This window comes from Oncorhynchus nerka, linkage group LG24 (assembly GCF_034236695.1).
Source record: "Oncorhynchus nerka isolate Pitt River linkage group LG24, Oner_Uvic_2.0, whole genome shotgun sequence".
Lineage (NCBI taxonomy): Eukaryota > Metazoa > Chordata > Actinopteri > Salmoniformes > Salmonidae > Oncorhynchus > Oncorhynchus nerka.
The window spans coordinates 37347260-37360717 of NC_088419.1; the positions used below are offsets into that span (position 1 = coordinate 37347260).

General features: G+C 43.8%; 1 protein-coding gene across 1 annotated transcript in view; it reads left to right on the top strand.

The window, feature by feature from the left end:
• Positions 1–479: 479 nt before the first annotated feature.
• The window catches only part of LOC135564304 (disks large-associated protein 2-like), a 54927-nt gene continuing 41948 nt past the window's right edge, over positions 480–13458 (top strand). The window contains exon 1 of the mRNA XM_065008867.1: positions 480–1613. Within this exon, the coding sequence (XP_064864939.1) occupies positions 480–1613 (1134 nt within the window). The remainder of the gene's footprint in view (positions 1614–13458) is intronic.

Consider the following 13458-nt stretch of genomic DNA (forward strand, 5'->3'; position numbering starts at 1 on the left):
CTTAGTGCGAGCGTTGGTTTCTGGTGGTAAATAGACAGCAATGAAAAGTATAGATAAAAACGATATTTCCTTACTAATTAGTGACCTTAATGAATCAATCATATACATGGGTGGAGCTAAAAACCTGCATATCAAAGCCCAATATGAAATGAGTTTGACACATGTGCGATAGTAGATCTTCAAAGTAAATTATCAAAATCTTTATTAGATTTCATGAGAATTTAATTAAAGGAACAATTTGCCAGCTACCTTGCTGCTGTCTTTGAAAGCAGCTGAAACAGCAGCTCTTGTTTTAATGGAGATTTCGAGTGATCACTTACTGTACTTACGTAAGGTCACTGAATGCATTTACACCAGTCTGAGCATTAATCTTATTCCTCTCCCTCTGTGTATCTCTGACAGACCAGCAGTATTCCCCTTGGTCCCCGTCTTGACACTTCGATGAAGACAGACGCCTCCCTGTCCCCCCAGCCAGGAACATGAAGGGCTTATCGGGTGGCCGCTCCCAGCACCAGATCCCCTCGCCCCATGGGCTAGACCAGTTTGACCATCCTCAAGACTTCCATGGCATGGGCCACCATGGCGGAGCCTCTGAGTCGCGCCACTCCTCCTACCTGCTCAGCCCCACCGAGAGCTGCCCAATGGACTACCACCACCGCTACTCACCACGCAGCTCCATCCACTCTGACTGCATGATGATGTCCCCCGTCATCATGGCACCCTCGTCGAGTGTTGGTGGCGGCGCAGCCATTGACCACATCTCCAGCAGCACCTTCCCCAGAATGCACTACAGCTCCCAGTACTATGACTCGGCCACGCGGGATGACTGCGCCGCCATCACCGCCTCCGCCACCTCCCATGTTGCTGCTGCCCCCACCACTTCAGCCTTGCAGTACCAGGGCAGCGGCAAGAGCAACCGCATCCCGGCAAACCTGCTTGACCAGTTTGAGAAGCAGCTGCCACTGCACCGTGACGGCTTCCACACACTGCAGTACCAGAGGACGTCCACCACCACCACCACGGAGCAACGCAGCGAGAGCCCCGGACGCATCCGCCACCTTGTCCACTCCGTCCAGAAGCTCTTCACCAAGTCCCATTCCCTGGAGGGCTCATCCAAGATGAACGGAACCAAAGGTGACGGTGGAGGAGGGGGACACCACGGCGGCTCCCAACACAGCCACCACGGAGGCTCCAAGCATGGCAGCAAGCGAAGTAAGAGCAAAGAGCGCAAGACGCACCGCTCGGGGGGAGCGGGCGGCTTCTGGAGTTCCGACGACAACCTGGACAGCGACAGCACCTACCGCACGCCCAGTGTCATGAGCCGTCACCATGGCGACCATGCCCATGCCGCCCACTGCTACCCGGACTCCATGCACCACAGTCACTTTGGGGACCTGTCCCTCAAGACCTCCAAGAGCAACAACGATGTCAAGTGCTCAGCATGTGAGAGCATGGCCATGACTCCGGAGGGGAAGTTTATGAAGAGGAGCTCCTGGTCCACGCTGACCGTCAGCCAGGCCAAGGAGGCCTACAGGAAGTCCTCCCTCAACCTCGAGAAACCCATGATGCACACAGACCTCAAGCCCTCGCTACGGGCCTGTCACTACCTACAGGTCAGTGGTGGTCTGTGTTCTGTGGTGTGTGTGTGTGTGCGCCACCGTAATGTAGATGTTACTCTGAATGTTGCACAAAGCTTACAGTAACTTTTGTGTTATGTGGAATACTGCTTATCATTACCCAGGTAGGCCTAATTTGATTCTCTCATATTGATGAGAAATGCTTTAATCTCACACACAGTGAGCTCTAAATGTATTGGGACAGTGACAATTTTGTTGTTGTTTTGGCTCTGTACTCAAACTCTTTGGATTGGATTACTATGAGGTTAAAGTGCAGACTGACAGCTTTAGTTCGAGGGTATTTGTGTTACCACCTCACAGATCATCACACCAAATACAAGTCTACGGCCTAGCCAAACCATAGTGTGAAAGCTAAGCATGGATGTAACCATTTTAGGAGCCCATCGGGGATAGAAATGGGGGAAGGTATCGTGGGGGGTTATGATGCAGGAAATGTTACTATGATGGGCTATTTCTCAATAAATCTGTGGCAAACACAGAAGTTTATACGCTAAATATAAATAAAACTCCTGGAAAGGGGGGTCTGAGGTGACAACTCTGAGGTACCAAAGTTACAATCTGATGTCGTGTTCAAAACAACTGGAAACTGGGAAATCGGAAATCTCTGACTTTCAACTTCAGTGCATTCAAGACAACTGGGAACTCAGAAGACAACCAGAATGCATTGTATGATGTCAACCAACATAACACCACAAATAGCTTAGCATTAGCTCAGTACAACCTTCAAAAAATTATTTTTACACACAGCATATGTGTCCATTACAATGTATGCAAGAATTGGAATGCATGATTTGTAACCAGTACTTGAAAACCTAAATGAAACAGTAAATAAATACATTTTGCTCCATACATACATACGGTATGCTACAGAAGAAACGACAAGACGATATACAGAAAATAAGGCACTAACTTTGAACGCACACATGTCCAAAGTTATATTATTTGTAAGGAAAACAACAATTAAGGCAAGTGCAACCTATAAAATGTGCCGGGGGGACAAAGTTTGTACAAGGCTTGGTCTGGCTAGAGATGCGCAATGTCTTCATACTTGATCTGGGGGAAATACCTGAGAAGAGCCTGGGCTCTCCTCAAAGAGAGAAGTTTGTCCGGCTTAGTAAAGCATCAAACGTAAATTGTCCGCAACAGTGAAATGGGCTACTTCTTATGTGAATTAATGAGAAGGAGGAACACAACTCAATTCAATCTGTTGTCAGAAAATAATTTGAAATTGACAAGTTGAAACAGTCTAACTGTCCTGTTGCGTAACAATGTTGGAACAGGGAGTGCTTTCTGACATCACCCGCATAAATAAACTCACGCTGGGACGACCGTTAGAGATATTTGGAACTCATTCGTGAAAAGGTCAATCTATACTCCTTTGAGACCCCTCTTTCAAGGGAACCACACCTGTGTGGAAGCACCTGCTTTCTATATACTCTGTATCTCTCATGTTTCCGTTATTCTAGCAGTTACCTGTATATTACAAAAAATAATAACCATTGATTTCATTGATTCTTAGAAAGGCCTTCCCGAGAAAAACATAATGATGAACGCATCGATCAGGGAGCCCAGTCAGTAAAAACTCCTTAAACAAACCTGTCCTTTGCTATTCTCAAAGGAAAAATCCCAGCTCCTTTATGTGTGAGGCTATAGCCTTTATCTGTGATTCCCTATTGTGTGCAACCTGGGAGAGCCATTGTGTATTTAGATGGCGCGATCAATTGAGGGAATCAATTTCATGATGGAGGAAGACACTGTAAATAATAAGGACGGAAGCTGACTTGGATAACCTGCCACAGGGTTTCTATCTTGTGGGCCACTCCTGCTGTTTTTCAGACACCATGCACGTTTTCAAACACACACACACACACACACGTATACACACACACTACGTGCTCAAAAGTATGTGGACACCTGCTTGTTGAACATCTCATTCCAAAATCATGGGCATTAATATGGAGTTGGTCACCCCTTTGCTGCTATAACAGCCTCCACTCTTCTGGGAAGACTTTCCACTAGATGTTGGAACATTGCTACGGGGACTTTCTTCCATTCAGCCTCAAGAGCATTATTGAGGTCAGGCACTGATGTTGGGCGATTAGACCTGGCTCACAGTCGGCGTTCTAATTCATCCCAAAGGTGTTCGATCAGGTTGTGGTAAGGGCACTGTGCAGGCCAGTCAACTTCTTCCACACCAATCTCGACAAACCATTTCAGTATGGATCTCGCTTTGTGCGCGGGGCATTGTCATGCTGAAACAGGAAAGATACTTCCCCAAACTGTTGCCACAAAGTTCAAAAGCACAGAATTGTCTATAATGTCTTTGTATGCTGTAGTGTCAAGATTTCCCTTCACTGTAACTAAGGGGCCTAGCCCAAACCATGAAAAACAGCCTCAGACCATTATTCCTCCTCACCAAACTTTACACTTGGAACTATGCATTCGGGCAGGTAGCATTCTCTTTGCATCCGCCAAACCCAGATTTGTCCGTTCGACTGCCAGATGGTGAAACGTGATTCATCTCTCCAGAGAACGCATTTCAAGTGCTCCAGCGCCAATGGCAGCAAGCTTTACATCACTCCAGCCGACACTTGGCATTGCTCATGGTGATTTTAGACTTGTGTTCGACAGTTCTTGTGCTGACATTGCTTCCAGAGGTAGTTTGGAACTCGGTAGTGAGTGTTTCAACCGAGGACAAACGATTTTTTACAAGCTATGCTTATGCTTACAAATACTTATTTTCCACCATAATTTGCAAATAAATTCATTAAAAATCCTACAATGTGATTTTATGGATTTTATTTCTCATTTTGTCTGTCATAGTTGAAGTGTACCTATGATGAAAATTACAGGCCTCTCTCATATTTTTAAGTGGGAGAACTTGCACAATTGGTGGCTGACTAAATACTTTTTTTCCCCACTGTATACAGTGTATATAGAAAGTAAAATGACATTACACACACTGGCAATAAATGATGTAATTCCCATGTTTGACAGATTTGGGGTATCTGACTGTTTATTAACCTACTGACACATTAAAGGTCTGTGGCTTTCAACTGAATTGCAACAACACTGAATTGCAAAAATGTCTAACACTGCCTTGTCCGAATATAGTATCTGGGAGCTGTGTACAGTACATTTGAATGGAAGTCGAGATATATGTTATTGTTCAATATAGCTCTTTGCTACTGTATTCTAAGATAATTAGGAATATAGTGGAGGGTAAACACTAACAAAATAAAAAGACGCGCAAACGGTGTTTACTGTACTTGTCCTTTAATTTTGTGAAAAGCACCTAGTCACATTTGTTTTACCACTATATCCCAAATTATAGTCTTGCAAAGTCAGCAAATTGAATTTCTAACACATAAATAAAGTCTTGTAGGACCGGAGGTGTTTGCATGCAGGTTGCTTTATATGCGTTGAACTAAGCCTGGTAGATGTACACTACCGTTCAAAAGTTTGGGGTCACTTAGAAATGTCCTTGCAAAGTTTAAACACCGCTGTGTTTCAAGCATTGCTAAGAGCTGCTGGCAAACGTAGTAAAGTGCTGTTTGAATGAATGCTTACGAGCCTGCTGCTGCCTACCACCACTCAGTCAGACTGCTCTATAAAATATCAAGTCATTGACTTAATTGTAATAAGCACACAGAAATACAAGCCTTTGGTCCTTAATATGGTCAAATCCGGAAACTGTCATTTCGAAAACAAAACGTTTATTCTTTCAGTGAAATACTGAACCGTTCTGTATTTTATCTAATGGGTGGCATCCATAAGTCTAAATATTGCACAACCTTCAATGTTATGTCATAATTATGTAAAATTCTGGCAAATGAATTACGGTCTTTGTTAGGAACAAATGGTCTTCAATCAGTTTGCAACTATTGCATACACCCCGACTCTGCTTGCACTGAAGCTAGTTAACCTCGTAATATCATCAACCATGTGTAGTTAACTAGTGATTATGTGAAGATTTATTGTTTTTTATAAGATATGTTTAATGCTAGCTAGCAACTTACCTTGGCTCCTTGCAGCAACAAGATCCTTTTGACGCTGCACTCGCGTAACAGGTGGTCAAGCCTGCCACGCAGTCTCCTCTTGGATTGCAATTTAATCAGCCATAATCGGCATCCATAAAGGCCGATTACCGATTGTTATGAACACTTGAAATCGTCCCTAATTAATTGGTCAAGCTGATTAATCGGTCAACCTCTAAAACAGACGCCTCACACAAGTCCTCAACTGGAAGCTTCATTAAATAGTACCCGCAAAACACCAGTCTCAACGTCAACAGTGAAGAGGTGGCTCCGGGATGCTGGCCTTCTAGGCAGAGTTGCAAAGAAAAAAACATATCTTAGACTGGCCAATAAAAATTAAAGATTAGGATGGACACTGGACAGAGAAAGATTGGGGGAAAAAAACTGTTATAGACAGAGGAATCTAAGTTTGTGGTGTTCCAAACACAAAGAAGAACATTTGTGAGACGCAGAAAAACTTTAAAGACGCTGGAGGAATTCTTCATGCCATCTGTCAAGCATGGTGGAGACAATGTGATGGTCTGGGGGTGCTTTTGTAGTGGTAAAGTGGGAGATTTGTACAGGGTAAAAGGGATCTTAAAAAAGGAAGTCTATCACTCCATTTTGCAACGCCATGCCATACCATGTGGACGGCACTTAATTGGAGCCAATTTCCTTCTACAACAGGACAATGACCCAAAGCACAGAACAATGCAAGAACTATTTAAGGAAGAAGCAGTCAGCTGGTATTCTGTCTATAATGGAGTAGCCAGCACAGTCACTGGATCTCAACCCTATTGAGCTGTTGTGGGAGCAGCTTGACCGTATGGTACGTAAGAAGTGCCCATCAAGCCAATCCAACTTGTGGGAGGTGCTTCAGGACGCATCTGGTGAAATATCTTCATATTATCTCAACAAATTGAGAAAAAGAATGTCAAAGGTCTGCAAGGGTGTAATTGCTGCAAATGGAGGATTCTTTGATGAAAGGAAAGTTTGATGGACACAATTATTATTTAAATTAAAAATCACTTTATAACCTTGTCAATGTCCTGACTATTTCCTATTCATTTTGCTACTAATTTCATGTATGTTTTCATGGAAAACAAGGACATTTCTAAGTGACAAATTTTTTAACAGTACTGTAGGTTGGTCTATATGAAGTGACCTAAGCCTGGTAGATGTAACATGAAATGGAGCCGGAGGAGATGGCCACCGTTTTACGGTCTCCTAACCAATTGTGCTATTTTGTGGGGGGTTTTCACGATATTTGTAAATTATTTTGTACATAATGTTTCTGCAACCGTATCTTACGGAAGAAAAGAGCTTCTGGATATCAGGACAGCGAACACTCACCTCGGATTAGACGAAGATTTCTTCAACAACAACAAGCAGGACTCACACGATATTATCCAAACACCCCCCAGGGCAGACATCCCAATTATTCGCAAAAGGAAGCGACGCAGAGGACGAAGAGCCTGATGCCTCGTCCCGACCCGCATAAGACAACTAGAAAAGCTGCCGTTACCGTCAATATTACTCGCCAACGTGCAATCATTGGACAATAAACTAGACAAGGTACGATCACGAATATCCTACCAACGGGACATCAAAAACTGTAATATCCTATGCTTCACGGAATCGTGGCTGAATGACGACATGGATATTCAGCTAGCGGGATACACGCTGCACCTGCAGGATAGAACAGCACACAGTAAGACGAGGGGGGCGGTCTGTGCATATTTCTAAACAACAGCTGGTGCACGAAATCTAAGGAAGTCTCTAGATTTTGCTCGCCTGAAGTAGAGTATATTGTGATAAACTGCAGGCCACACTACTTGCCTAGAGAGTTCTCAGCTATACTTTTCGTGGCTGTTTATTTACCACCACAGACAGATGCTGGCACTAAGACCACACTCAGTCAGCTGTATGAGGAAATAAGCAAACAGGAAACCACTCACCCAGAGACGGTGCTCCTAGTGGCCGGAGACTTTAATGCAGGGGAACTTAAATCAGTTCCACCAAATTTCCATCAACATGTTAAATGTGCAACCAGAGGGAATTTCTTTTAGATCACCTGAACTCCACACACAGAGACACAAAGCTCTCCCTCGCCCTCCATTTGGTAAATCCGACCACAACTCCATCCTCCTGATTCCTGCTTACAAGCAAAAATTAAAGCAGGAAGCACCAGTGACTCGGTCTATAAAAAAATGGTCAGATGAAGCAGATGCTAAACTACAGGACTGCTTTGCTATCACAGACTGGAACATGTTCCGGGATTCTTCCGATGACATCGAGGAATACACCACATCAGTCACTGGCTTTATCAATAAGTGCATTGAGGACGTCGTCTCCACAGTGACTGTACGTACATACCCCAACCAGAAGCCATACAGGCAACATCTGCACTGAGCTAAAGGGTAGAGCTGCCGCCTTCAAGGTGCGGAACTCTAACCCGGAAGCTTACAAGAAATCCCGCTATGCCCTGCGACGAATCATCAAACAGGCAAAGCATCAATAAAGGGCTAAGATTGAATCATACTACACCGGCTCCGACGCTCGTCGGATGTGGCAGGGCTTGCAAACTATTACAGACTACAAAGGGAAGCACAGCCGCGAGCTGCCCAGTGACACGAGCCTACCAGACAAGCTAAATCACTTCTATGCTCGCTTCGATACAATCAACACTGAGGCATGCATGAGAGCATCAGCTGTTCCGGACGACTTTGTGATCACGCTCTCCGTAGCCAATGTGAGTAAGACCTTTAAACAGGTCAACATACACAAGGCTGCGGGGCCAGATGGATTACCAGGACGTGTGCTCCGGGCATGTGCTGACCAACTGGCAGGTGTTTTCACTGACATTTTCAACATGTCCCTGATTGAGTCTGTAATACCAACATACTTCAAGCAGACCACCATAGTCCCTGTGCCCAAGAACACAAAAGCAACCTGCCTAAATGACTACAGACCCGTAGCACTCACGTCCGTAGCCATAAAGTGCTTTGAAAGGCTGGTAATGGCTCATCAACACCATTATCCCAGAAATCCTAGACCCACTCCAATTTGCATACTGTCCAAACAGATCCACAGATGATGCAATCTCTATTGCACTCCACACTGCCCTTTCCCACCTGGACAAGAGAACACCTATGTGAGAATGCTGTTCATTGACTACACCTCAGCGTTCAACACCATAGTACCCTCAAAGCTCATCACCAAGCTAAGGATCCTGGGACTAAACACCTCCCTCTGCAACTGGATCCTGGACTTCCTGACAGACCGCCCCCAGGTGTTGAAGGTAGGCAGCAACACAGGGGTACGTGCTCAGTCCCCTCCTGTACTCCCAGGCACGACTCCAACACCATCATTAAGTTTGCAGACGACACAAACAGTAGGAGTGATCACCGACAACAATGAGACAGCCTATAGGAGGTCAAAGACCTGGCCAGGTGGTGCCAGAAAAACAACCTACCTCAACGTAACCAAGACTAAGGAGGTGATTGTGGACTACATTCTCATCGACGGGGCTGTAGTGGAGCAGGTTGAGAGCTTCATATTCCTTGGTGTCCACATCAACAACAAACTAGATTGGTCCAAGCACACCAAGACAGTCGTGAAGAGGGCACGACAAAGCCTATTCCCCCTCAGGAAACTAAAACGATTTGACATGGGTCCTGAGATCCTCAAAAGGTTCTACAGCAAACCCAGGGCATGGTTAAGTAGAGGCCCTGAGTGGTTTCACCTGTCTGCAGTTTAGTCTCTAATTACAACTGGAGACAGGTGTGAATGTTCTGCTGCAATCTGGAAGTTTCCCCTGAGCTGTCCATGGTCCAAACTTTGGGGAATACTTCCCATTGCTGTCTTTGGTCCTGGTAGCCAGAAAACACTGAATCCTCGCAGGCACATACCGCCCATCCACCACACAACCCCTGCCGCTACTATACATATTCATATTATTATATAGAGTTAAATAAGATCTTTAGAAAGAGGATAGGTGCTGTGATACAATATGTTTTTTTATATGTGTTATAAAGAAGAACTTGCTTTCTGGTGGCAGAGCACTCCACGATGACATGGCTCTATATATAACTGAGAGACGCATTAAATCTGTTTGTGGTTTGGGCACAGGGAATAAAGCCATAATGGCGTGTCTGGTGTGGCTTGTATGTCTGTATGTATAGTGGGGTATGTATACTGTATGTATGGAGGACAGTGATTGAGCGACACTGGGCTCTAAATTAAATGTGAGTCTTGTCACCTTTGCAGATTGCTCTATACTTACAGGTTTCTCTATAGTAACCTAAGCCTGGTAGATGTAGGTTGGTCTATATGCAGTGGCCTAGGCCTGGAAGATGTAGGTTGGTCTATATGCAGTGACTTAGGCCTGGTAGATGCAGTTTGGTCTATATGCAGTGACCTAGGCCTGGTAGATGCAGGTTGGTCTATATGCAGTGGCCTAGGCCTGGAAGATGTAGGTTGGTCTATATGCAGTGACTTAGGCCTGGTAGATGCAGGTTGGTCTATATGTAGTGACCTAGGCCTGGTAGATGCAGGTTGGTCTATATGCATTGACCTAGGCCTAGTAGATGCAGGTTGGTCTATATGCAATGGCCTAAGCCAGGTAGATGCAGGTTGCTCTATATGTAGTGACCTAAGCCTGGTAGATGTAGGTTGGTCTATATGCAGTGACCTAGGCCTGGTAGATGCAGGTTGGTCTATATGTAGTGACCTAGGCCTGGTAGATGCAGGTTGGTCTATATGCATTGACCTAGGCCTAGTAGATGCAGGTTGGTCTATATGCAATGGCCTAAGCCTGGTAGATGCAGGTTGGTCTATATGTAGTGACCTAAGCCTGGTAGATGTAGGTTGGTCTATATGCAGTGACCTAGGCCTGGTAGATGCAGGTTGGTCTATATGTAGTGACCTAGGCCTGGTAGATGCAGGTTGGTCTATATGCATTGACCTAGGCCTAGTAGATGCAGGTTGGTCTACTCCAGAGCCATGTATTTAGAGAGTTGGGCCTTTGAGGTATCTGCATTATGATGCATTTGTATGACAATACAACCTTCTATGGCAGCCATGTTAGCTCCCCATTTAACATTACATGGGGAATATAATGTAGAAAATAAGCATTATAATGCATTTACATGACACTTCAAAATTATATGACAGCCATGTTAGCACCCCATTAACATGACATGGGGAATATTTATATCAGGGTTGGGCGGCTGTGGGTCTACCTCCTTTTTGTAGGACCACGGATCTACCTTGTAGAATATACAAGGTGCAATTTCTAAATTTGGTTGTTCATCAGCAGTTGTTCTCTTATGTCTGTCGCTGACAGTCACTCAGTTAGCCCATGTCACCTACAATGTTTTAGATTGGTAAGTTAGTCTAGCGGACAGAAATCTAAACTTATAGCAATCAGGGAGTAGAGCGGTCAGCTATCTAAACTTGCAATAATCATGGTCAAATTACCGACCGGGGGATCCCCATTGATTCTGTTAGTCACTCTCACTCAGATATCATATTAAAAACAAAAAAACATTTTGCTTAGGGCCCAGCTCTCAGTGCATGTGTGGGAATGGAATTTTATTTATTTATCTGTTATTTTACCAGGTATGTTGACTGAGAACACGTTGTCATTTACAGCAACGACCTGGGGAATAGTTACAGGATGAATGAGCCAATCGTAAACTGGGGATTATTAGGTGACGGTTTGAGGGCCAGATTGGGAATTTAGCCAGGACACCGGGGTTAACACCCTACTCTTACGATAAGTGCCATGGGATCTTTAACGTCCCATCCAAAAGACCACCCTACACAGGGGGGGTTATTATTTGTTTATTTTAGAGCAGAGGAAATAGTGCTTCCCTCCAACACCACTTCCAGCAGCATCTGGTCTCCCATCCAGGGACTGACCAGGACCAACCCTGCTTAGCTTCAGAAGCAAGCCTGCAGTGGTATGCAAGGTGGTATGCTGCTGGCTGTTGGTTTACAGACCAGTGAGCCACTGAGGCCCCTCATGATGAGTTCAGATTTTTTTGTGGACCCCACCCTCATCAAAGTTGCCTAACCCTGATTTACTTAATGCTATGGAACTGAATGTCTAGAAAAATATATATATATTCAAAATTCGAAAAGTTGGCCCAACTCTCTAAATACATGGCTCTGGTCTACTCTACATTCAGTGGCCTAAGCCTGGTAAATGCACGGGACTTTAGAGGGAGGACAGTGATTGAGCGATGCTGGGCTCTTAATGATATGTTATTAGTCTCACCTGCATCTTTCAGGCAAAGTCATTATGATAATGATATCCAATTAGCCTCTGCTGCACCTGCTTTAGAAACGGTGTGGCCACGTCAAGACTATGGTGAGGCCGGTAGTTTAATAAAGCGTTGCATTCAGGCCAAATGAGCAGTGGTGGAAAAAGTACCCAATTGTCATACTTGATTAAAAGTCTAAAAGTATTTGGTTTTAAATCATCTTAATTATCAAAAGTATATGTAATTGCTGAAATATACTTAAGTATCAAAAGTAAAAGTATAAATAATTTAAAATTCCTTAAATTAAGCAAAGCAGATGGCACCATTTTCTTGTTTTTAAAATGTATGTATAGCCAGGGGCACACTGCAAGTCAGACATTATTTTAAAAATATGTATTTGTGTTTAATGAGTCCGCCAGGCCAGAGACAGCAGGGATGGCCACGTGTTTTCTTGATAAGTGCTTGAATTTGACCCTTTCCTGTCCTGCCAAGCGTTCAAAATGTAACAAGTACTTTTGGTTGTAAGGGAAAATGTATGGAGTAAAAAGCACAATATTTTCTGTAGGAATGTAGTGAAGTAAAAGTTGTCAAAAATATAAATAGTAATGTACAGATACCCCAAAAAACTACTTTGAGCTATTTTTAGGTAAGTACTTTACACCACTGCAAAGGAGAGAGTTTGATTGCATTAATATCACTCAAGGCCTTACTGTCACTCCAGTTACCCATCCGTCAGTATGTTCATTATTCTGGTCCTGCCCTTGCGTTATGAGGACTGTTTACATACAGGTATATCTACTATAGGGCCAGATTAGATGATTACATTACACAGCAATGTTTGCATCTGTTAATTTCGTAAGGGAATAAAAATCAAGAAACAGAGGTGAAACATTCAACTGTTCTTTTATCATATGGCCAATGTGTTTTTCATGGGATAGTCTGGAGCCTGGATAGTCTGGAGCCTAATGGAGAAGTAGACTGGGCTGAATCTGTCAGCCTTCTGTCCCTATTTTATTTATTTTATTTCACCTTTATTTAACCAGGTAAGCAAGTTGAGAACAAGTTCTCATTTACAATTGCGACCTGGCCAAGATAAAGCAAAGCAGTTCGACACATACAACGACACAGAGTTACACATGGAGTAAAACAAACATACAGTCAATAATACAGTAAAAAAACAAAAACAAAAAAAACAAGTCTATATACAATGTGAGCAAATTAGGTGAGAAGGGAGGTAAAGGCAAAAAAGGCCATGGTGGCAAAGTAAATACAATATAGCAAGTAAAACACTGGAATGGTAGTATTGCAATGGAAGAATGTGCAAAGTAGAAATAAAAATAATGGGGTGCAAAGGAGCAAAATAAATAAATTAATTAAATACAGTTGGGAAAGAGGTAGTTGTTTGGGCTAAATTATAGGTGGGCTATGTACAGGTGCAGTAATCTGTAAGATGCTCTGACAGTTGGTGCTTAAAGCTAGTGAGGAGATAAGTGTTTCCAATTTAAGAGATTTTTGTAGTTCGTTCCAGTCATTGGC